The 25,155-nt window shown below is 40.7% G+C and overlaps 2 protein-coding genes across 4 annotated transcripts; one reads left to right on the plus strand and one right to left on the minus strand.

Annotated features, from left to right (window-relative positions):
* Positions 1-5,623: 5,623 nt before the first annotated feature.
* Positions 5,624-14,589, minus strand: cab39l1 (calcium binding protein 39, like 1). 3 transcript variants are annotated; one of them, XM_005719484.1, is made up of 9 exons: positions 14,196-14,589; positions 13,482-13,629; positions 13,217-13,381; positions 12,917-13,035; positions 9,670-9,838; positions 9,520-9,579; positions 9,371-9,436; positions 9,146-9,289; positions 5,624-8,621 (listed from the first exon to the last, which is right to left on the minus strand). In XM_005719484.1, exons 2-9 carry the CDS (start codon positions 13,596-13,598, stop codon positions 8,430-8,432), a joined length of 1,032 nt encoding a protein of 343 aa, XP_005719541.1. In that variant the 5' UTR covers positions 13,599-13,629; positions 14,196-14,589; the 3' UTR covers positions 5,624-8,429. The 3 variants fall into 3 exon arrangements, with proteins under 3 accessions (XP_005719541.1, XP_013764039.1, XP_013764034.1); XM_013908585.1 differs by lacking the exon at positions 14,196-14,589 and adding an exon at positions 13,833-14,182; XM_013908580.1 differs by lacking the exon at positions 14,196-14,589 and adding an exon at positions 13,748-13,826.
* Positions 14,590-17,199: 2,610 nt separating this feature from the next.
* phf6 (PHD finger protein 6) lies at positions 17,200-24,757 on the plus strand. The gene is made up of 11 exons (XM_005719485.1): positions 17,200-17,345; positions 19,181-19,347; positions 19,661-19,762; positions 21,105-21,238; positions 21,406-21,452; positions 21,666-21,826; positions 21,928-22,071; positions 22,155-22,259; positions 22,351-22,484; positions 23,691-23,817; positions 23,915-24,757. Exons 2-10 carry the CDS (start codon positions 19,207-19,209, stop codon positions 23,815-23,817), a joined length of 1,095 nt encoding a protein of 364 aa, XP_005719542.1. The 5' UTR covers positions 17,200-17,345; positions 19,181-19,206; the 3' UTR covers positions 23,915-24,757.
* The last annotated feature ends 398 nt before the right edge of the window (positions 24,758-25,155 follow it).

A 25,155-nucleotide genomic window follows, 5' to 3' on the forward strand; every position in this document is an offset into this window, starting at 1 on the left:
AAAAGGGGCACATTGAACCATGCTGAATAACAACAACACTCATTCATCAAGAATCTAATATGGGAAGGGCAGGGCTGTGTTGATCTGAGACTGTAGACATTAAAAGGTCCATAGGAGAGATGGTAGCTGATTAAACAAGTGTCATGAGATAATAACAAAATGCAAAGATTGGTGACAGCGCTTGGAACCATAAGGCAACGAAAAACTGTGACATAAACTCGGCTCTGCCTGTGAATCACTCTTTGCTTCTCTTCTTCCTTCCTTCCCATCATTTCATATATCACTCTCCACTTGCTGTCTATCTGAGAACAAGGCACAACTTGCTATTGCAATAAACTATAATCTAATTATCCACACCTAACAACTCCAGCACTTAATCTATAATAAAATGATGACAGAAAAATGTTATAGCCCTGCCTTTAGTAGCCTCACACAGCTCCTACTGTTTCCTCCTCATGTCCTTACCAGCCATGTCTGCACAATGTTATATCATGAGTAATATTTTTTTAAATCCAGCTAAATAAAACACACACATGCACACACAGTGACATTTTAGACCTTCTTCAGAATACTGTATATACTATGGGCATCCTTACATTATTATTTATTACTAGAGCTACAATAATAAAGCAATGAGGAGGGGGAAGTAATAAATATGAAATAATGTCATTATGATGATTCCATTTGTTTCACTATCCACTCTGTGCAGGGGCAAAGCTTATTACATTTTTAAACTGTAGAGATACAATCATTTTACTGCTGTAAAATCCAACTTTTGTCTTATTTAAAATATAAATCTAATATAATCTGCTTCTTAATGTATGTTCTTTAAAATACAGCGTGTGTTTTTTAATATATTATAATTATAATAATTATTATGTGGACATGCATATTAGATCGTTTTTTAGTGAAATATAATCCCTCCAGAAAGGCAGGAAAAGCTCAGAAACTTACTTTAAAACTAAATATGTTCCCTAAAACGGTGACAGAGCTACAGACCCATGACAGCCTTACACAGGTAGCCAGCAGCTATGACCAGCACTACTTGTGCAGTTAATAAAAGGACAGGTAATGTTTGTCGCGCTGTTGCACACACAGCACGCTCGTTTGTTTCAGTTCGTCAGTTGCAACAAGACAGCTTACCAATGTGTACGTAATAAGCTAATACTCCTGTGTGCTATACACTACAGTGTGCGCTGTGCACCTACTTACTGGTTTTGTCGCATCAGTCTGTGTCTCTGAGTTAACTTGTGTTTCTCCTACAGCTCCGGACCGCAACAAATGCGCGTGCTCTTTGTGAGCTCGTTCCCGGCTCGTAACCAGCGCGTTCTGCCGTCAAGGGCGATCATTGGTTAATAGTGATCATGTGACTGATGCAAGCCAGATCCTTTTATTTAGCAAAACTATGATTAATAGTTAAATATTATTGTTGAGGGGCACAGACAGGACTCCGCACGCACACACACATAAAAAAAATAATAAATAAATAAAAAAAATTTAAAAGTTGCCTCAACAAAAGGGCACTTTGGGCACTCATCAGGAAAGGGGCGGGTGCTCAAGCCCCTCTAGCCCCCCCCTCTGCACGTCCCTGGTCTCCCCCTTTGTTAAAGGGGAGTTTTTTCTTACCACTGTCGCCAAGTGTTCGTTGGGGGGGGGAGGCAATATAAAGCGCCGTACGCCATCTTGTTGATTGGGCGCTACACAATTGAAGTGAACTGAAAAACAAGCCCTCCAGACAGAAGGGGCAACTAGGGCAGTAGACTTTGAATACTTCACCAACTACACTAGATGCACCTTAGCTGGAGGACCATGAGGCAAAAATGGAGGGAAGTGATCAACTGGATCACTTCCACACACCGCCAGTCTGCACGATCTGCAAGGAAATCAAACAGAGCATGAATAATTACTTAAACGGATTCCAATATTAAGACTGGATACATGTGTTGCCTTTAAGTGGTATAGGAAACTCAGTAACACCAACGTGCTCTATATTAGAGTTAAAAAGAAGTTAAACACGATAAACGGCGGTTTACAGGCACGACATTGCAAAAAGGATGGTCACGTTGCCATTAGCCCTGCACTGACACGCAAAAGTTACAGTCCAAGAGATTCTGATATGTTACACGTGCACACTCCTTCACATTAAAGGAAATTATTCCGTCTGCTCATTTAAAAATCCGATTAACCTGTGCAATTAAACACTGCATCAGATTTAACCAGCTGATGCACCGAGGAAATCCTATAACTGAGTTACAACGGGCTGCCGAAGCTGTTCTGCAGCGTGGAGAAAACATGGAGAAGTTTCCCTTTGCCCCAATGTGAAGTCTCATTTTTCAGAAATAAAACCGTGAAAACGCCTCACAAATGATCCGACGTACCCCGAGTTTTGCATGAGTGCAGGCCAGCTTTGGTACTCCACATTACCCAAAGGTTACAATCAAGCCTTAATCTTCGATCGAGCCACACCAGTTCTAGAGGTTTCTCTCCACGGTATCAGCACGGCCCACGTGTTTCACTAAAGTTTGGAGAAGCAGGAGGAAGTTTAAACTTACGACGCTCCATTTTTCAAAACCATATTTCAGGATACAACATCGGAGGTCATCTTTGTTCGCTTTTTATCCCTGAACTAAAAGTTTCAGAAGGCCGGAGAGCCCTGCCCTGCTCTGCTCTGCTCTGCTTTGCTTTCACGAAGCGGCGCCAGCGGCGTCTGGTGCTGCCCTGATGAGCGCATGGAGTCCCTCAATTAAAGAATAGCACTCAATCAATCTAATGACGCAATTAAGACAACCAGTGCCGGCTGCTGAGCAGTAAGCGGGTTCATGTTTAGGTGTTCGCGGATTAATAAAGAGATCGGCCTTAATTTGCGACCTGAGCAAATGCACTTTAAGAAGCTATTGTCAGCCTTCGTGTGCAGATTACACCAAGACTGAATAATCCGACAGATTCAATACTGCCTCACACAGCGTTCAGATTAATGCGCAGGTGGCGCCGACAAACTAATCAACAGCCGCATCAGACTTTATGTCCAGACCTTGCCAATCAAACGTTTCTATTAGCGCAGTTGTCAGCACACGGCTTACCTCTGATCGTGTTGAGCTTCATTCAGTTTAATGGGTGTAGTCAAACCAACGGGGGCTTCCCATAAAGCAGAAATCTCGCAGTATCTCTGTGGATTTTCCATCTCAGTGTATTCCTTTTACCACCCTTCAGCGCAAAAAAACAACAACAACAAAAAAACTTTTGTCATTCATCAAATTGTAACAGCATCTTTTTCTCTTTCTGTATTTCTTCCTCTTTGTGGGGGTGGGGGCAGGAGCGCAGGCGGATGTGCGTCCTTAAATCCACTCATAATCAATGCACTTGTAGATATTTGGTATCATATATCTACAAGCTTTCCTCTGAAGCGACATCCGCTGGGGAAGAAAAAAACAATCTGAATATGAAACCTGAAGTGAGATCAGTTTTATTGACCCACCTCACTCATCCATTCACTGCCGTGCTGGCCAAAGAAACCCAGGAAGCTTGTGACCTATAACCCCAGTAAAAACCCTGCCCCCACATAGCCTTCTGTGCTGTCCGCAGCCAGGATGTCCCTCCTCTGCAGTCCCACACAAAACACTATTTAATAAGACTCTGTTTTCAGCTGTCAAGCAGAGGGATGCACGGCCTTTCCAAAGCACGGCGGCACTCCCCTCTCCACCGTGGAGCCGAGCTGCAGTGTTGCCTTACTTTCCGTCTTCTCTGGTTGAACTTTGACCTAGTTTCCCAGGCTGTATGTGTGTTAGAAAGCCTGTGATTGGCTGCGTAAAGAGAAAGAAGGCCCCCAGCTGCCATTTTATTTAACTCATCTGCAATACGTGATTGATGTCTGCACAGACACAAGAAAAGGGATCATCATAGAAACACAGAAAAAAAATGCAGAGTCCATTGTGTGCATTGGTGGCGGCAGCAGGGTGGCTCAGTGGTTTACATTGGTGCCTGTAGGTGGCTCGGGGTTACCCCCGCCATCGAAACTGCGCCCAACTCCAGCACAGATCAAGTTGCTCCTCCTGCCGTCGCACTGCCTGCTACACATGAGCGGATCAATCAAAATATCGATAGTATTGATACCAACGATGGTATTGGTATCGGATACATACTTTGTTTCTATCCTCAGAATCAGTGTCAGTCATTCTGAATCAGAATTTGCAAACTGATGATGATTCATCTCATAAATCACGATACTACTGCCCACTCCGCTTGCGATACACCCTGCTCTTTTACTTAGAGCCAGCTTGAAGAACGCATGCAGACGTGGACAAAATTATTAGCCCTGCTATGAATTTTAAAGTTTTTATCAAAGAACAGAAAAACAGAAAATAGCATTTTGAAACAAACTAGTTTTCTTTTCTTTATCTCATCAAGGTGGAAGGAATCACAAACAAAGAAGGTTTATGTGAAGATTTTAAAAGAAAACCTCAAGGAGTCAGAAACACTCCTGGGTCTGGGTCGTCTCTTTATTTTCAAACACAACAACGACCCAAAATTTGTCGCTCCTGGTGAAGAACTACCTCCAGAAGACCAAAGTAAAATTCCTGACTGGCCGGCACAAATCCCTGACTTGAATCCCACTGAAAATCTCATGCGTTGAACTGAAGACCAGGATCTATGCTGGAAGATCATGAAATCTGGAGGAGCTTGAGAGATTCTTTGAAGGAGAATGAGCTGGAATTGTTCAGGATACGATGTTTTGAAAAGCTGTGTTAAAAATTTGCTCTGTGTAGCAGCACTTGAGAAATACTAATACAAAACAGGCAACAAGCTCTGGGTGGAAGCTGCCCTCTTTTGTCCTAGGAGCTGAGAGGAGTGACACCCAGTGCGGTCTGCTGCTGTAGCCCATCTGCTTGCTTTGCGCATTTAGAGATGCTCTTCTGCATATGTTGGTATGTAATGATCCATTGGTTTAGTTACTGTTGCCCTCCAATCAGCTCAGAGCAGCCTGTCCAATCTCTGCTGACCTCTGGTGTCAACAAGACATTTTCACACAGAGAACTGCTGCCCACTGGATATTTCCTCTTTTTCAGGACATTCTCTCTGAACCCTAACAGTTTGTAGGAAGATTCCAGCAGATCACCAATTTCTGAAATACTCAGACCACCCTGTTTGGTACCACAACATTGCCATGTTCAAAGTTCCTTTCCCACTTTGAACTTCAGCAGGTTGTCTTGACCATGTCAATATGCTAATGAGTTGCTCTCATGTGATTGGGTGATTAGAAATTTGTGTCCTTCAAACATTATCACAAAACTGGAGGCCATATCACTCAAGCATTCTCTGTGTTCTGAGACATCAGCAAAAACTTATTATGAGGCTGCTCCTTAACTTTATGCATAAATAATTAACTGTTTGCTACAAAGTTATTAGTTCTGAGGTTTTATTGATTTGCACCCTTATTATAAATATCATACATTCATTTGTGGTAGTTTCCTAAAAGTCTGGCGTAATTTCACGAGTTTTATTTATTTATTTACTAAGATGATTAAAGCTTTGCTGTGAGAGAAACTAATAAGTGACTACCACACTCTGTATCACCCTACACGTTCATGTGTAATAATTGTTTAGGCAACAAAAACAATGCAAAACAAAACATTGCAATGACATTTTATTTTCATGAATGCTCTCACACTTCACTTATCCTTTATAAAGTTATGTACACATAATTTCCTCCCGAAGAAAATAAAATATCCAGTGTGGAAAGGTAAAGAAAGAAAAGAAGGCAACAGAGTCAAAAAACATAAAGCACAATAACCCAGAAAAGTTAAATTCATTTCATACATATTATTGATTTTAAGGAATTTAAATTTGTGACTACATATTGCCAGTGACTCGTATATTCATAACAGGAGGTAGGGTTAAAGAAACTTGAAATGCTTTGTTTGTACAACTAACACAAGTGCTAACACTGTTGCTAACAGCACCCCCTAGTGGGATGGCTGCACACAACACATCCTTCTAAAAATGCATGTCAAGACTGGGGCCAAATTTCAAAGTCTGCATACAAATTCATACGGGCAATAATTTTTTTTCCTCCTTCCATTAATTATTACTGATAACAGACTTTTTGTCCTCAGTAAATCTATAGTCAGCTGCATGGAGACATCAGTAATGACCACTGTGTATACGGATTATTCCCAACGTATTCTCACAGTTTTAATTTGTTTTATAGTTTCTAAACTGATGACATGACAATGCACCGTGTGTAGGACTTCAGTTTATCTATGCATCGTGTACCACATTCACAGCAAGTTTATCAAATTATTTAATGGCTCCTGAAAGTCCTCACTCTTTGTGACGGTCTCATGAAGTGGACCAAAGAATGATCAAGCCAAATCAACCCAACTGAAAACTACACTGTGTGATGCCTACTACAGATCTCTTAAAATATAGTTACACTCCCAGGGTTTACATATAAGCAAGTATCGCAGTTAGTAATAAACCTGGTCTCCGCATGAACATGAGAAATTAACTGCTAATGTATTTGGGCCCTGAAATTAACATTTTTTTAATTAATTTTTTACATTTTTAAACCCTTTTTTCATATCAGCTTTGGTTTAAAACAAATTAGAAATTGAAAGGATCAATCATGATCCATGAAATGTCTTTAAATAAGGCAAAAATTCATTACAAGGTACCACACTGCAATTCATTATGAATTAACATTTATGAGGTACCACACAATGAAAAGTTTAAGTTTTAAAAAAGGATCCAGTTTTCCATTGTGAAAACCAGGCTGCAGTCCCTGCTCAAGTCGGAACAAATGTATCACATGTCGGCATCCATTCAAACCACTGCTGTGTGCTTTTGTTTTGGTCAAATGTCAAATTAAATATCTTGTCAAGGAAATAAAATAAAAAAAAATAAAAACCAGCATCCGCAAACTCAAATCCCATGAGGTATATACACTAACAGTCTGCACAGACAACGCATTCTGAAACGCTGTAATTTCAGCCACTATAACAACAACAACAGCAGAAATAGGGTAATTATTTCAACTGAGCTCTGGTGATGCACGTGAGGAGTAAAGTCAGTGCTCATCATCCAAAAATCTCATGTGGAACAGTGCATGTGGTTATCCTGACAATATTGTGACATGAGATGGGACCTACTGTTCTGATGCTTTGCAGGCATGTTGTTGCACTGTGTCACTGTTATAATCATATCAGAAAAGAGAGCCAACCTAACAATTTACCTTTTCCTTAAGCAGTTTGTCTCTTCTGTATTAAAGTGAATGATGGTGTGGTTAGGAGTTTGCATTTGTGTGGTTTCTGAGGTGAAATGTCATTTTGTTTTAGTAATATTTCAGTCTTCAGACTAATCAAGTCCAGTGTAGCAGTGAAATTAATCAGGGGAAAAACACGACCCTGATTAAAATTATTATAAAAGTCTGTGGTTCAATAACACACCGTGCTCCGATATGAATATAACAGTGTAACATTTTTATGATTTTTTGTTAATTTGTTGCCATCAGTTTTAGAACGTGAAGAAGAAATGAAGCGCTTCCAGCGAGATCAATCGGTGTATCCTGGCTGTCCGCGTTAGCTGTGAACGGATGGGCTGGTAGCCTGCCTGCAGCGTTATCTGATGCCTTGTTTCTATTTCAGTCATGTAAGCATCGCTGAGCACAGCCTGAAAAATCACAGTACAATTAATTGATTCCTCTATAGTTTTGATTTTCTCTTCCTGTGACAGCTAATGCATTGGCTAGTGCAGCACTGCGGAGTCGTTTCTGACCAGCATAATCGCGTGCACTCCAACGAAAGCCTGAAAACTGCGCAATAATTGCCAAATGTTACTACTACGAGCTGACCTGCCCAATATGAGCCGACGTGCCACTCTTCTAAAGCTGGATTTCTAAAGACAGTCCCTGTACAAAGAACAGCTTTCCAAAAAACAAAAGAGGCAACAAACCAAACCTAAGCAATGAGAATAAGCATCATTCAGAAAGAAGAGTTACTGGAGGCTTTAAATGTTTTAGCATAAAAGATACATTAGAAAAATAATATATTTACCTCTCAACCTTTCAATCTCTAAAGCATGTACAAGTTCTGGAAAATGACCTCAGTGCTCGAGCTGGTTGCGAATTTCCATGTATATGGAAAAGTAACAGCGTAAGGTCCAACATTAGAAGAAGGAACCAAAAGGCATTTGGTTATAACTAACTAAGAAGCACTGCGGTTTAAATAACAGTTCTTGGCCCACTCAGGTTGCTGGATGGAAAGAACCTCCACATCCACACTAAGCCAGAAAGTGAAGGAAGTAAACTTAACGTTTCCTATTTTTTATACTTAGTATGAACTTTTAATTATGTGTGTTTTTATTTTGTTTTGTTTTTTCCTCTTGAACCACCACCTCTAAAATCTACCACCTGACAGAGCAGTCGTCCCACTGCATTAAGCTTCCTCGGACGCTGTGGGTCTCTTCAGGTCTTTGATTTGCTTGATCAGATAGTTTTTCTCATCGCAGAACTGCTCGTCCTCAGATCTATCCGTCTGGAAGTTGCCAAGGAACTCCACGAGCTTGGTCTGGTTCTTCAGAAGGATGTCCATCACGGGCTGAGTCTTGTTGGGGTTTGCAACAAATACCTTTGGAAAGATTATGTAAAAAGTTTAAGTACCATTTGTGGATGCAATGCACAGAGTCCAGTGAATCAACTTTTAGCCAAAGTCTTGCACTGCAGCTGTGATGGTAGTTCTTGTTCTGCTCTGATCATGAACCAGTTCTCTTCCTGCTGCAGGTTCTGATTAGGTTCAGTGATCCCATCTTCAGAGCAGATCAAGGACACCTTCGCCAGCTGTAGTCCAACACGACGGAGTTGGAGTCCTCCTGACTGACCAACTGCTAGACAGGAGGACTCCAAGGAGAAGCAGCTGAATGATACTAAAGACTGGCATAACAGAAAGCTGGACAAATATCCAGCTAGCAGTAAAAACGAGAGGTGAAGCAGTTAGCAGCAACCAAACTTTTAAATAAGAGAAATCACAATGACTCAGCCTGACTAAACAAAAACCCACATTCAATATTAGACCAACTTAAGGTAGCAGGTATGTGGGGTTTTCATGACACAATTCAGATTTAAGAGTGGATTTTGAGAATTTTTTTTGCGCACCTTGAAGACGTGGAATGCTTCAAACTGGATGTTTCGGCTGTTATCTCTCAGCAGGTTCATCATCAGCTTCAAGTTCTCTGCCCGACTGATGTACCTCGTCATGACAGTGAAGTTGTGCCTATCCAGGAGAAGTTCACCTAGCAGCTAACAAATAAATATACATGAGTTTACAGAATCAGTCCACAAAATTGTCAGTTAAACTTAAGACTGAGCAGGAGGATGTACCTTCAAAGACTGCCGTTTTGTGACGTAGTTCTCAGAGTGCAGAAGTTTTTCATACTCTGTAAACACCTGATAAAAATGTCAAAAGTAAATTGGGTAAAGAATGAGCAGTTTTTCCCAATTAAATATCAAAACCACTCAAGAAAGCTCACCCTGTCATAATTATTCTCCAGGAAGTCTGCACACATAATCTTGTGTCTCGTGAGAAGATCCTGATGGGGAATAGAAGAGGTCAAGATATCAACTAGGAACAGTCAGGATGTTAATCTTGCCATTAAAAAAATATATATATATTAGTGTACCTTGAACGAGGCAAAAGCATCTGAGGCGATGTCAAAGGTTGAGAGCTCCACATAATGGAAGAAGCAGAAGAAGTCTTCAGAGAAGAGCACTATCCTGGCCAAAGGCTCGTGACGCAGGCACTCTCTCAGCATCATCCCACAGTTAAGAGCCACTTCTGGAGCCTCGTATCTGCACAGGTTCATACATGTCAGGTCCAAGTGATGGTGAACTCATCACAAGTTATACAATTTTCACTCGAGATGTATAATCACATCCTAAACACTGTCACCGTTAGTTTGACATCAACTCTGTGTTTCCAATGACGAAGGAACGAGATCCTCGCAAAAAATAAACAAATGGATTAAACTAAGGCAGAACGTGAGTACAGCAGCATCTACACGCAGAGAAGTCGTCAATCACTCAGTGACGCTGAGAATTTTAACTAGGGTAAAACTTATGGAACAGATTCTGTAAATCGCCAAAATATTTTTTATATTTTTAAAAGAGCCTGAAGAATGTGTAAGTGATCCTTAAAACAAATACATAAATAAAAAGTGTTACATCTGGTCCAAAACAAGTCTGCTGAATGGCAGCATCCTCCATAGGTCACTACCCTGAAACCAGATCTTCGCATTTTGGAGCACTTATGTACTCATCTAAAGATGACCAATAAGCAGTGATTTTAGATCAGTTGTGCTCATTAATTATGAAAAACTTTGGGAGAAAACTATGTTTTGTTAAGTGTGAATGGAAAGTCTGAACCAATGCAATTTGCTTACTTGGCAGGGAGAGGAGCACAGGATGCAAAGCTTGTTATACTCATTTAAGCAGGTAGAAAAATGGCAAGGAGTACACCAAGCTTTTGTTTGAGAACTGTTTATACAATGTCACAATAGTAACTTTTAATAAAAAGGCTGCCGTTTGCTTTCAAAGGGTCTCATTAACACTCTCAGTCTTTATTATTTACAGTAGTGGACGCTGTACTATTTCTTAGTGTGATATATTCTTTGGCTTAAATCAAGGAGCTGCAAAGAATGCATTATAAGCCCTCTCATCAATCTTTTAAAGAGACAGTATTCAGATAAAGGTCACTTAAGTTAATGCCCATCCAGGTTTCATCCCTATATCCTCACAACTATGACAGAATGAGCCATAACCCTCTTATGCTAGACAGTGTCCCTTAAGCTCTGCCAGATATTTGACAGCACATCAAGAAACGTCAAAAGCTTCTGGTCGCCTTGATAATTAGAAACGCAACGTCCCATATGGAGCTGAGAAAACGTTAAAGTCCAGTTTATAAAAAACACCTACCAGTCTGAAGGTAAGGATTTTGTAGTTCGATCACGATGGACCCTGTAATAGCATATGTTATCGCACTGCTCTCTGCTGCTGCAGGTTAGTTATGAACTCAGAAGACTTGTACAAACAGCTGGAACACAAACTACCGTCACTGCTGACTTTGATTAATCCAACCTGTCGCAGACTTCTTCAGACAGAGACCTGGCAGAAATTTACGTAAACTTGGATTTTATAAACATTTCAATCTGTAATAGATGTGAAATGATACAAATGACGCAAAGTGAACAACGTTAACACAGATGTGAAAGGCATTTTGTGATTTTCGAGAGGTCTGTGCACTCATCGGGCCATTAAATGTACACAAAATGTGCCTTTTGAATTTTGTGCTAAAATGTGGAACAACCTAGATGTTCATGCTTTGTCCTCTGTGACATGTACAACAATTTATTTAAAGAACAATCTGTTTTGAGGTCTTAATGAGCTTGGGCAGCGCAAGACTGTGAAACAGAAGGAAAGCAGGTGTCTCATACAAACTTCTTTTTCTTCGCCCCCTCATGTTGTTGCTCTTTAAAGCATTCTGATGTTTCTTAACAAAAGCAGGGCAACGCAAGATACTGGCACGAGACATGCGAGCCTATCTGCATTCAGATTCTTGCAGTATTAAAAGCTGTGACTTTTTCCATGGAAAAGTAGCCGGGGGGCCATTCAGCTGACATATTCAGATGTCTCTGATGAGCAGAGAGGACTGGACGTCTGAAAGAGGCTTTGAAAAGGTGATGTGTGGGAACCGTTATACAAATATTTTGGTGGCATTTTTCATGATCCCCAGGTTTATTATGACCACAGAGGGCAACAACAACAAAAAAAATCTGTTTCTCCACAGCCTAATTTTTTTGTTTGCCAGTCCTGTTACCCACTGTCCACTTTTTGTGAGTCTACACAGTTTTTTCCTTTTATCTATTGGTTTAATGGTAAATAGCAGAAACAGCCTGAACAGCGTTATTAATAAAAGTTGTTCACAAGCTCAACAGTGAACCAAAAAAAGATTTATTATTTTTTTAAATGAAAGCAGGAAGTGTTTTGGCTGAACGTGGTCTTGTAAGTGAGCTGCCTCTGCAGCCATCAGGGTGTCGTAATGTTTTACCTCTTTGGACAATCTTTCCCTCTGCAATCATAGTACAAAATGCTCTGTGTAGTTTATATTCTATTAGTATTTTTTTAATTCATATACATTTCTATTTTAATCCATCTCCTTCCACATTATTGCCCATCCGTTTGTATGAATGTTCCTGTGTTTTGTGTACAACAAATCGCTCCTAGTGGGATCAATGAAGTTGTTTGGTATAATTTTGGGTTGAACGTGCCATTTCTAGATCTCATTTTCCACAGAGAGGTATTTTTTTCCTGTGCAAAAAAGTACACAATTTCCCCACGCACAACAAGGGAGTTCATTAGCAGAGTAACAAACCGAGACATCAACGTTAAATGTCAGGTTTTGATGTCTGCCTCTCATAAACAAACCAAATCTTCCACTTTATAGTTGTGACATTTAACCGGATAAGATGGCATTCGATCCACCAAACAGCAGCCGGAGCATGCAGCTGGTCTCCGAGTGAGTGAGCAGGATGACTCAGTTTTTCAGAGCTGTAAAACTAGCACTGTACTTTTTGCTTTATCCATCATCTACATGTGTAGCCCACATGTGAGCAAGTTCATGCTTGTTACTTTGGGAGTTGTTCAAACTCATACTGGCTAATGCAGAAAACTGCAAGGCATGTTAAAGGAAGGTATTTGTACCTAAAAAGCAAAAACCAAATGCTTTTTATTTCATGCTAAGGATTTGTTTGTTTGTTTATGAGGCTCTGAGGGTGGATTTGTTGTTAATGCATATAAATGGACAACGAGCAGTCAGATTGAAGATCAAACGACCAAACACTGAGTTTCTGTACACTGAAAATATGAACTTACCCTTTGAGAAGCATGAAGAGGATCTGTGGGTGTGTAGAAATGTATTCTACCGTGGGCGTGCGGGTGCCAATCTGACGTCTCACGATATTGCTGAACAAATGGACCACATCCTTCTTCCCCTGCACAGTAACAACCACTCAGACTGGGTGCTGATATACACAGGGTTTTTTTGCTTTGGGCATAGACGTTCAAATCAGGCATGCTAACACGCACTCCCCCTGATCATTCAATGTGTGCACCAAGCAATCAATACTTTAAACTCATAAAGTCAGTGCAGAAAGAAGGCATTTTTTCTCCTACCTCAAAATCAATCTTCTGTAGGTTTGCAATGAGAGAAATTAGAAGGTTGGTGTTGTACAGCTCTTGTGCAAGCTGAGCCACTGCTTCAGTTTGGGGCTCCTTGTCACCTGTTCCACAAAGTACTTCCTTCAGTGAGGCAAGATTTTTGGACACCTCCTCTGCAACCTTAATAACATGAGGGGGTAAAAAGAGTATGATCAGCTGCTGCTCAGCGTTACTGTAAGTTTTAACATTCATGCCATCCTCAGAGAAATCCACAGCTGACCTTTTCACACTTCTTGCTGTCACCAGCATCCAGCTTTTCCATGTATGCAACATGGTCCTTCAGACTCTTCACTATCTCAGCTGGGTTCTTCTGAGACTTTCCAAAAGGAAAAGGCATGGCTGAAGACAGGTAATCTAAGACCAGATCGCTGATGAAACATAACACGGGTTTTTAAATTGTGCAAATAAACCTATTCGACTTCCTGCACCTCTTTGCATCAGGAAATCGCTAACAAAAAAACAACAAAACAACAAAAAAAACTTCACCTGATGAGCTAGACATGAGTGAGTTATGGCGTTTGGCTAAAGACAGAAGCTCATAAGGAAGAGACTAAAGTTTAAAGTAACTCACAAGCTACTTCACGTTAGTCGAAAAAAGGCTAGCAACTTTTCGTACTTAACGTTTCTTACGTCGAGTATAGGGTGTATTCATTATATTAGTCTATATTAGTCCACTTTCAAACTAAGCGGGATCAGCTGAACAGTAGAAGCCAAGCTTTCAAACCAAAACAAGGATGTAACGGAGAACAGGACGTCAAAATGTCAACGTTGCAGCATGCTCATCGGAAAAGTTGAGCTAGCTTGTGACCTAGTTAGCTATAGCTAGAAACAAGGCAACTACCAACAGGACGCAGTTAGAGAAGGACGGTTGTGGGGAAGCACACACGCACAAAACACCCTGCTGAAATATTTACTTCAGGCTGTGTACACTCACCGAATGAAGGGTAGCTTTGAACTTCAAAGACGCTCGGTGACCAAAGGTGAGCTAGCGGGCTAGCGAGTCGTCTCCACTTTCAATATCCACTGTAACGTTACTTTGAAAAAGTCTGTAACGTTGTCTGACAGCTGTAGCTACCTAACGTCCCCTAACTGTAGCTACAACTTCCTCAAACTAGAGACATTCATAGCAGTGATATTTGACGTAAATTTCACTTCTAGTGACCCCTGTCATCGAACTTGCTAGCTTCCTAGTTATTACAGAGTGACTTGCTGCTGGGCTTGCCCGTCTGTCAACTTCATTTCCCTGTTCTTTTCTGCCGAAACACCCGTCCTCTTCTCATCCCGGGGACAATGGGCGGTCATGTTTTGCTATGTAATATGACTGACACCAATTTTATCCTATCACTTTTGCGTGATGTGGGCACGCCCTCTACCCCACTATGGGAGCGCATGTTTCACAAAGTTACATACTAATGAGGGGGAGTATTTTGCAGAGGAAGCCACTCTACCGGACATCCCGTTAATAGAAATCAAGTGCATCTAAATTCTCGGGAAGAGATGAGCCATTAGTTGAGAAATAGTTCGTGTTTTATCTGTGGTTATGAAATCTAAACGTTGTAAAAATCGGCCAGAATAAGAAACAGGATTAGTTGTTTTTTTTTCTTTCTTTCATCTAATCGCCTTTTGGTGATTTCTTTGTTGAGTCACAAGAAAATTCAGTATCCAATAGCAACATCTATAAAACACATTTCACTAGATATTATCAAAGCAAGCAATTTCTAGAACACATATGGACCACAAAAAGTTCCTCAACGTGAATAGTTACCAAAGTCTTTCTTTAATGTATGTCCACTTACCATCACGTAATAACGGATGACAGGCATAATGAGTTGACTCTCCTCTGTATTCTCCAACTACATGTTGTCCAAATTTGCGATAATAACCACACTACATTAACAAACCCTGCATATAAGCTTTTTACTTGCATTAGTGAAACTTTGAATGTCATTTAAGGGAACATATGGACACTTCACCGTCAAAGCTCTTCTTCGGGAGGTGGCTGCGTTTTGCTCCATGCTCTGCCGGGGTGATCCCACATTGTCTTAGTAATGTTATATAATAATATTGTTGACGTCCAGGCTTTGCGGAGGCCAATTCATGACTGGATTAACAGTCCATGTAATAATCAACACAACTGCTTCTGAATTTCAGGTGTGTGGGCAACGAGGGCCGACACCCAGGAAACACTCCACCTTTGAAACACGCAGGAACCCACACACACGAACAGAGGAGAGAGAGAAAAAGGAAAGATGGTTGGAGTGAGAGAGGTGGATTCTAGGTATAGGGTGGGATAATGGAAGAGATCCACAAGGGAATTAGCTGAAAGAGAAAGATGAAAGCATGCAAAACTATTACTAAAAGAAAGTCTGGCTCCTTGGAAGCAAAATACAAAGAACGGAGTGGCAGCTCAAGACTTTTGCACAATGCTGTATGTTTTTAGAATAGTTTAAAACACAGGTGTCAAACATGAGGGGATCCAGAATTGAGCTGGCAAAGACTCCAAATTCAGCCCACTGGATGGCTTTGAAAACAGTAAATGAAGGGCATAAATTTAGACCATGCAAGTGTAAGTTTTACTTTTCCTACTGATAAGGGTGTCCTTGACATTCATATCACACTAAAATAATAAAGTAATACGTAAGTAATTAAATGAAATACTGTGGAAATTTCTGGGATTTTTTATAGAACTTTTTCTGTAATTTTACACATTTATTACTTCATTATTTTGTTTATTACCGTTCAGGTCATGTAGAAAAACTGAGGCATTCTCTTGAAATTGTACTTTTTTATATTAAGATATCTCAGGGTTTAAATGCAAGTTACATTTCTTTAGAGTGACAGAAAGGGGTGTTTTACAGGACCGCCCGGCTTAAGATCAAAGTAGGATGCACGTGTCTCATGACATAAAATAAGTTTGACATCACTGGTTTAAACTTTTCCTACTCAGGGCCCCACCATGGTGTTGACATGCATTTTTTTTAACATATCCCAGACTGTGGTGCCTTAGAGGTCCATTATTGTCCCAGTGCATAAAAACTCAGCTGTGATTAAGCTTGTATTGAGCCCCTTACTGTGCACACTACTCACACGTGATTGCTCAGCAAAGTATCCGGGCAATCATATTGTGACTTTTACAGATGATGCAGCTGTTGCAATTAATGATGAGTCAATGTAGAGGAGAGACGTGGAAGAACTTGTTGGCTGGTGTGATGCAAACAATTTGTGGGAAATTTGGGGAACATAAAAGAGATTGTGGTGGTAGGAGGAGACCTCACATCCTTCAATCCCTCCTCATTAGAGGAAAAGCTGTGGTGACCATAGTCAAATACCTGACTCTGCATATACCCAGCAAACTCAAACGGGCCACAAAACAGACAGTATTATTAAGACAACTGTTTTGTATGATGAGGAGGTTGATCTATCTATCTATCTTTTAATGTGTGTCACGGGGACAAACTTAGATCCATCTGTAATTACATTACATTACACAGTGTAAATGGCATTTATTTACAAGTCCTTCTTTGATGGTCTCATGTGGCCCGATGATATGTGATAAAAATGTGATAACGTACAAGGTTTAGACACACTTATCTTTGTAGCAATATTACAACATGAAAGAAAATAAATTAAATCAAATGGATTTTTTCTTAGAAGAGACCTTTATTTTTGATAATTTAAAACAAAAATCCCCAAAACATGACAACATGGGCTGATTTTAGCTATAACAGCAGCAACAACTTATATTTAAATTAAAATCAGTACTAGCTTTTACTAAACCTGCATGTCCGGCCATTGTTCTGCTCTGCTTTTAGGAAAGATACACTTCATTAAAGCCATTTCATTTAGGTCTTTTTTTAAAAACAGTTTTGCTTTTTTTTTTTACGCCTGACACGTAAGTTTGTCGTCATGACTTTTATTGTGAAAGCCAGACCCGGAAGTCCTAGCGCCGTGGACATTTTAGCTAGCTTGGTGCTATTGCGAAAAGCACACGATCACTTCTGAAGGACGGAAAGAAACACAGCCGCTGGCCGGAGCACTTTTCCTTCTTTTGTAGCGTTTCGGCGCGATAAGATTACATTAACAGGTAAGCTACGAGCTGCGAATCCACGGCTGGATGATACCCGCTGTGTTTTATGGCCTGTTGTCGTTTCAGGCCGTATTGCTTGCGTACAAGCCGAGCTGCTCGCTTTTCACAGGGATACATCACGTATGGCGCTCTATACTTCGAAACGGTTCGCAAAGACCCGCGCCTGTCATGATAATTTCCCACATTTAAAGGGAAATATTCGCAGTTTTTCGACTTCCAGTGAAATCATAATGTCGAAGAGTCACATTTTCCTGCAACCGACCTTTATTTCTCTGCATGAAAAGGCCTTGGGAGGAACATTTCGCGGCGCTGAGATGTTCGTAGTAAAAATGTTTTCAGTTATAACTAGTTTGGTGGAGAAAGAGTCACACACCCCCTTTAATTCAAAAGTTTGTGGGAGCAATTTCAGTCGCTTCTTATGTTTCGCCCCTTCTCGTCAAAAATCCCCCACAACTATCGTCTTGTAGTGCAAGATTGTGATGTGAGAGCGATTCAGAGAGCAGCAGATGTTGAAATATAGTCTTTTTGGTGTTATTTGCTCGGCCAGTATTGTGTGTTTGCACGCTGAGCTCTGTTGCTGGAGCCGCCGCAGTGAAATCCTGGCCCTGCTGTCATGGCTGTAATGGCTCTATCAAGGCGTCGCAGCGCACTGCTATTGTGATTCTTTTTCTTTCTTTCTCTAATATCTACATAAAATCACCCAGTTTCGTTTGTGGATTGATTATATCTTTTAAGTTTTCCTTTGCTTTTTGGGTTATTTTCCTTTAAAGAATGTGTGCAGAGCACTATGACAGCGGACTATGTGAGAATAACAGCACGCGTTTGGGGGTTTGATCCACCTATGCACTCTGAAGAATACACTAACGGATTTGTTTGAATTTTAATAAAATTTAGATTAATACATAAATAAGATGTGCATTTAAAATTTAGCTGGCATTGAATCAAAAACAATATGAAACTTGAAATCATTCAAACTCCAGGTAATGCCTGTGTACTAACTAGTCATCACAAATAAAACTGCTATGGAGGACATTATAATTAAAAGTACTCCGGGTTGCATCAGATGTGCTCCACCAGCTTCTGCTGATTTCCCTTCCTTTTTAATCTTATCTAGGCTTTGGATGACTGGTAAAGGTTCCCTGTATCCTCACAATATGGCCTTCAGCCATGACACTTTACAACAGGATTTTATATTTGACTGCCTTCTTCACACAAAAACTGTAGGTGGTTGTTACTTTTTTCCCCTCTCCATTCAGCATCTAGAAAAAAACCCACATGCTCTGTTAGAATAAACTTTATGAGATTCTGAAGTTGGAAAAACTGAAGTGAAATTGGAAATCCCCCCCCCCTCCATGTGTGATCCATTCCTGGCTTTGCCAAGCAGCACTTAAAGCAGGCACGAGCTGCTCTGTTGTGACTTTCCCCCTCTGTTTTGAAGTTACTTGTCTGCGAGTAGTTGAAAGTTTTTGTTTCCTGCTGTTTCTGGAAAAGAGTTTCTCGTGGCTCCTTTCCAAAGCAACTTACGTGTTATTTCACTTAAGTGAGGGCGTGGGGTTGGGGGTGTGTGAGTCCAAGAACGTGGTTTATGCTTGAATATCCAAACTGTAAGTGATGTTTCTATTCATCACTCACTCTTTGCCTACGTTGGCGGTGAGTATCTACTGTCTTGTAGTTTCTAGTTTATGAGCGGTGATTAAACTCCATGTAGACCAATGCATCATAGTGAACATTTCCTTTGATGCCATCCCTGCTAAAAGAGTCTACAAGCTTTTGCAAGTGAAATTTATCTTGTTTTTCTTACTTTTTTTTTTTTTTTTCCTTTTCTAAATTAGATTCACAAACAAAAAAGCCTTTGGCCATGTCAGGACAGAGGAAAGGAGCCGCAGCAGCAGCAGCACGGCTACCCAAATGTGCCTTCTGCAGAACCAACCGGGACAAGGAGTGTGGGCAGCTGCTGATGTCTGACAGCCAGAAGGTGGCAGCCCACCATAAGTGCATGGTGAGGAAGCCGTGTTGTTCTCAGTTTTTCAGCCCGGGATCCGTCATCCAAGCTGCCTACTTTGCAGCCCTCTGCCACATGAGCAGAATAGTGAACAGCTCACGTCTGTTTTTGTTTTTATTTCTTCATGCAGTTGTGAAATGAAATGATTCTTCTCCCATAAATGATCTAATGCCTTTGTGGAAAACTGTACATCAGCAATAGTTAAGAGAAATAATCCCAGAGATGTTCTGTATATCAAATTCATTCTTATATTAATGCTACGTAAATAAATTTCTCATTATTTTATTTCTTCTTTTTCTGTCCTCTTCAGCTTTTCTCTTCAGCCCTCGTCACATCACATTCAGACAGTGAAAACATCGGAGGATTTTCCATTGAGGATGTGAAAAAAGAGATCAAGAGGGGAAATAAACTGGTGAGTACCTACTGTTGTGCTCAGGTCAGCAGACAGGCTGCATCCATGGGTTAGCACCGCTGCCAAATTAGTGTTAAAGGCCCAAATTGTCAGTTCAGAGACTGTTTAGCATCTGAAAGCAGTCGTGGAATCATTCAAGGGAATGACCCTGAGCGCATTTCTCTTTGAGGAAATTGCACATCTGCGGCTGTACAATGCCTGCTTCTAAGTAATAGTCACTAATGCCAAAATGTACTCATAGTTTTTACTGCTTTTGCTATAATCATCATCATCATTATAATAATGGTGTCTCACCTTTGAAGCTGTGTGTGTGTGTTTATGTAACTATGCAAGTTTGCTACAGAGGACTGGGGTTGATACCAGCTACTATTATTACATTATATCCTCTTTCTTGGCATCTTTAAGTGGGAAATGTCAGCTGTTCTCATCCAATAAAAGATCTAAAGCTGCTGGTTCTTCTTGCCTCAATCTGACACACTGTTAAATAAAAAGATGGCTTTTCCAGGATGCTTTCAAAACTGGTTGTGTGTGTGTCAGTGTGCCACTGAATGCTAATGGGATGCACTGCAGTGGTCTGTAAGTGTGTGCTTGCACTATTCTGTATTTCCTGTATCTAAGTGTGAGAGGGGTGTCACACTGAAATGCAGCTTATTTCAAAATGAGAATTGATCTGCAGAGCTGTGCATTAATAAGTTGCACATGTTGTATTTGACTTATTTAATAATTGTTTTTGTTACATCATCACTTAGTAAAGAGTAAAAAATGTAGCCTTTAAAGTTGTGCGTTTGCAAACATTTTAATTTGTTTCCCAAACCTTTCTGCAGATTGTCACTGATTCATCTTTTGGATATTATGTTGATGAATCGGCTCATATTTCTGCCTATAAAACGTTAAATCCCTTCCTTTAAAAGGCAGGTCCTATTTGACCAGTAACTACACGTTTGGTGTATGATCATAAACAACAAAGCATCCTTACATTTTGGGGAAAAAATAATTAAAAATATTCAGCAGTTTTTAAAAATAACGCTCTCTGATCAGTTCAGTGTTCATCTACAGACGGTATGTTATCAGCCGCTCTAAGCTTCCTGTGCTGGTTTTCTTTTAAATTGTATCACATTGTTTTCCTTTTGGTTTAACCTTCCCTGCTGATTTTAATTTGTTCTTCTCTTGAATCAATCAGCGGTGTCCCACTGGGACATGTTTTTAATATTTTCATATGACACACCAGACCCATAATACTTGGAGCGATCATTTCTCAGATCCACGTATGAATGCGTTACTAATGGATGACTGTTTTGAATCGGCGTACAAAATAATGTCGCTGCATCTGCTGTTGTTGTAGATGTGTTCTTCTTGTCACCGACCGGGTGCGACCATCGGCTGCGATGTGAAGACGTGCCGGAGGACGTATCACTATTACTGTGCTGTTAAGGACAAAGCCCAGATCAAAGAGAATCCCTCGCAAGGGATTTACCTGTAAGACTCTTACATTTGGATTCTGCTGAGCATTACTGTACAATAAACAGTCATACACCCAGGCATTTATTAACTATAGCTGCACAGCTGGTCATTAATCTCAACCATTTGTCACTCATATTCAGTCCTGGCGTCTTTTAACTGAACTCTTTTATTTCTGATTGTAGCGTTTACTGCCGCAAACACAGGGATGCTTCCCAGGATGGCATTCAAGGTAAAGTTTACTTTAACATCAGTTACACTGCTACTACTTAACCACAAGCCTGTGACATTTATCATTGAACCTGTGCAACAACAGCCATTGTTAGCAGTATTCTGATTTAAAACTGTAATCTGTTTTATTGTCAAAACACTTCCACTTGCCATGTGTCTTTGTGTTGTTGTGAAGCTGAAATTTGTGAAACCCGATTCATTTCTTTGTCATTAGATGAAGAGGGAGCTGTGGCCGAGGATTCAGACTCGTCGCCTCCACAAAGCAGGGGCAGGGGAAGGTTCGAGAAGGGGAGAGCCAAGGCGGGATCTCGCGGCCAGTCAGAAGACACACGCTCTACCTCGTCACAGGCTGCAGATGAGGAGAGCTCCTCTCACGTACGGCAGCGCTCAGAGTCCATAAAACAATACGAGATTCCCTTGAATGGTGTCTGTGCTGGGTGTGAATTTTAGCTGATGTGCCCTTTTTGTTTATTTAGCGGGACAGGTCACCTCTCCGGACCAGCCCTGGAGACAGCGGCCAGCGCTGCGGCTTTTGCCATGCTGGTGAGGAAGAGAATGAAACAAGAGGCATGCTTCATACGGATAACTCCAAAAAAGTGGCCGCACACTACAAGTGCATGGTGAGAATTCCCGTTCAGAGGGTAATCTGTGGATGTGCTTTTAAAGTACCGCCGGCCTGCATTTAATCTCTGATCTGTTTCAGCTTTTTTCATCGGGGACGGTACAGCTGACCACCACGTCACGGGCCGAATTTGGAAACTTTGATGTGAAAACTGTCATCCAGGAAATCAAAAGAGGCAAAAGAATGGTGGGGACACGAAACAAATAGCAGTTTAAAGTTTTGCATCTAAAATTCGTTCTGACAGAGTTGTGGATTGTGTTGGGTTTTTCCCCCCCAGAAATGCACGCTGTGTACTCAGTTGGGTGCTACCATTGGGTGTGAAATCAAAGCATGTGTGAAGACCTACCACTACCACTGCGGCCTGCAGGACAAAGCCAAGTATATTGAAAACATGGCGCGTGGCATTTACAAGTGAGCAAAACTTCTCTATTTTATCTTCTGTTTTTGTGTCCTAAACTGCTTAATTATATATTTATTACACAGTTGTGGTCTCATTATAGTGACAGTAATTGTTAACACACAATTACTTGTTTTTATGTGTGATCATCAAGAGCATTGCAATTATTTTGTAACTCAGTTACTGACGTGAATACTGGATCACAAAGATAATTAATGGTTGTCTCAGTGATGTGCAGGGATTTGAATAAGAACACCTTCTGGTATATATTATGTTTATCGTAATCCCGGCCCCAATTTTGTGATCACGACTATGGAAGTGAGGTAGAAAAATTGTGCTCTTAAGACTTTTTATTAATTTTTTAGTGTTGTCACAAAGCATCGAGTGTATCGTGAAAGGAGAATTCCTTCCTTGCTTATTTCTCCTTAAAGTGTTTTTGTTGCTCGTTCAGTACAAGTGTGTGTGTTTCAGGAAGATGCATCTTTTGATCCAGCAGGATGCACACAGTCACCTCTTTCACGATGTTCAGTACATACCCGATGGTCTGCCAGACGGAGTGCCTTGATAGTTGTGTTAGGGTCGATTTGAGGAGCAACAAGCCACGACAGTCAGCTGCTGGCAGGCTGCCCCGGTTCTGCAATGCAGTTAGCAAAGCGGCTGTTGCCAGGTGGCTAATTTCTGAGTTTGTTATCAGTCAGCCTGGAAAACAAAATGTTAATATGATTCATTACAGTTTTTTTGGAGCTCATGCAGGTTGTTCTGATAAACACCATTCACATGCTGTTTTGAATGACTCCTCATTTTTCTCCTCTCCAGCAGAGGTGAAGAGTGCAGTGTTAGCATGACGGAGGTTGCAAACCATTAAACACTAAAGACTTAAGGCTAAAATACAGCAACATGGTCCTTTTTTAAGGTTTGATAAATGGTGTGCATGGTTTGCAGCTGAGATTGCTACATTATACGGACCAAAGCACTGCTCTATCTACACATTACACCTACAGGAGCTGCTATGAAGCTCCCAGTGTTTGTGTCCACAGTGTTTGTGATGATGTTAATGCGAGAGGAAGTTTGGAGCTCTGCAGTAATGAAATCAGCATAGTGTTGGCGGCGTGTTCAGCACTCACTCTGTGGTTTTCCACTTTCCTGAGTTATTCATCACTTAAAAAAACAAACACATTTCCATAACTTACAAACACTGTTTGTGTTTTTTGTTTTTTAAGGCTGTACTGTAAGAACCACAGTGGCAATGAGGAGAGAGATGAAGAGGATGAGGAACGAGAGAATCGCAGTAGAGAGAGGGCAGCAATCCACCACGCAGGAACACCAACACAAGTGAATGGCAACTAAGTACGTAACTGCTCCTCTGGTTGTGCACAAAGAATTAGTGTAAAAATGTCCGATTGCCATCATTAACCAAACTTTCCTTATGATTTTTGCTTTTTAGGGTGGGTTCAGTTTTAACAGGTTTGGCCCAGTCGGTGTGACGTAGGGAGAAAACCCGAAGAGCGCAAGACCTCGGAGAGAGATTCTTTTTCTTTTCTTTTTTTTCCTTTCTTTATACTAAACCTTAGCCTACTCACAAAGTTGTGGTCTACAAGCTCCCAAAGTGTTTCACGTGGACAGGATGCCCCCAGTGTGCACCAGATGTCTTCTTCATGAAACCCTTTTTTTAAGAGTTGAACAGGATGACCGGTGGTACTCGGCAGTGCACTGGACTGCAAAAGCATCATAACAAGCCAAGACTTCCCCAAGTTTCAGCTATTGAACCAATTTTGAAAACTACATGTTAATGTCGGGGAAAAGAGATGATGAACTGATCTTCTGATTGTCACTCACTGCCCATGTTGCCACAAATGACATGACCCACACTTGTTGAACGTCAAAGCGTTGTTTCCTCTTCCCTAGCTTCTAAAGGACTCACTTTTAAGAGGGGTCTGTTTGTTACTAGTGTCGATGACGTTGTGCAGTTTGATTACCTTGTTTCTGTAATCGCGTCTTAAGAATACTCTTTTCATGTTAGCCTTTCTTTCTTGATATGTAATATTTTGCTACTGTATTATCATCATGAGTACTTTTGAATATCTGGATTTCAGACAGTCACAATTACAAGTTTTGCCAGCATGCACTTGGATTTTCCCACTGTTAAAGGTGGCATTTTTTTATTTAGCTGCTAAAGGGCCAAGTAGAGCCCTTTAGAGGAGTTGGCTTGACTTTGTTTGATGTACTGTTACTTGTATCTCTACAAATGTATCCATGAATGATTGGAATAGAAAATATTTTTATTTTACACTTTTACTGAGTGAATCGAGTTTTTGTTTTAAAAGTGAGTCTTAAGGGTAGTAGAGACTAGAAGCCCTACACGTGGCCTGTTAGAGTATTAAAAGTGAGGGTTTTCCTCTCTTATTATTTACCAAACAAGCAACGAGAAGAAAGGAAAAAAACAAAAACAACCCAGAAAGGAGGCAAGAGAAATACAAAAGTGAGTTTTAAAAGTTTAAATGTGACACGCTAGCTGTGAGAACATGCAGGTACAGTCAGGCCTGTATGTTGTTACAGAGTGATGCAACATTTGTTGCTTTAGCTATTTGCCAAAAACGCTGTATTGATGTGCACTCTTTTTCAAAAGGCCAAAAGTTATTGTACTGTTGATTCAAAGCTGTTCCACAGACTGTCCCCTGATTACAT

Source organism: Pundamilia nyererei, unplaced genomic scaffold (assembly GCF_000239375.1).
Source record: "Pundamilia nyererei isolate P.nyererei 1_Seehausen unplaced genomic scaffold, PunNye1.0 scaffold00001, whole genome shotgun sequence".
NCBI classification, from domain to species: Eukaryota; Metazoa; Chordata; class Actinopteri; order Cichliformes; family Cichlidae; genus Pundamilia; species Pundamilia nyererei.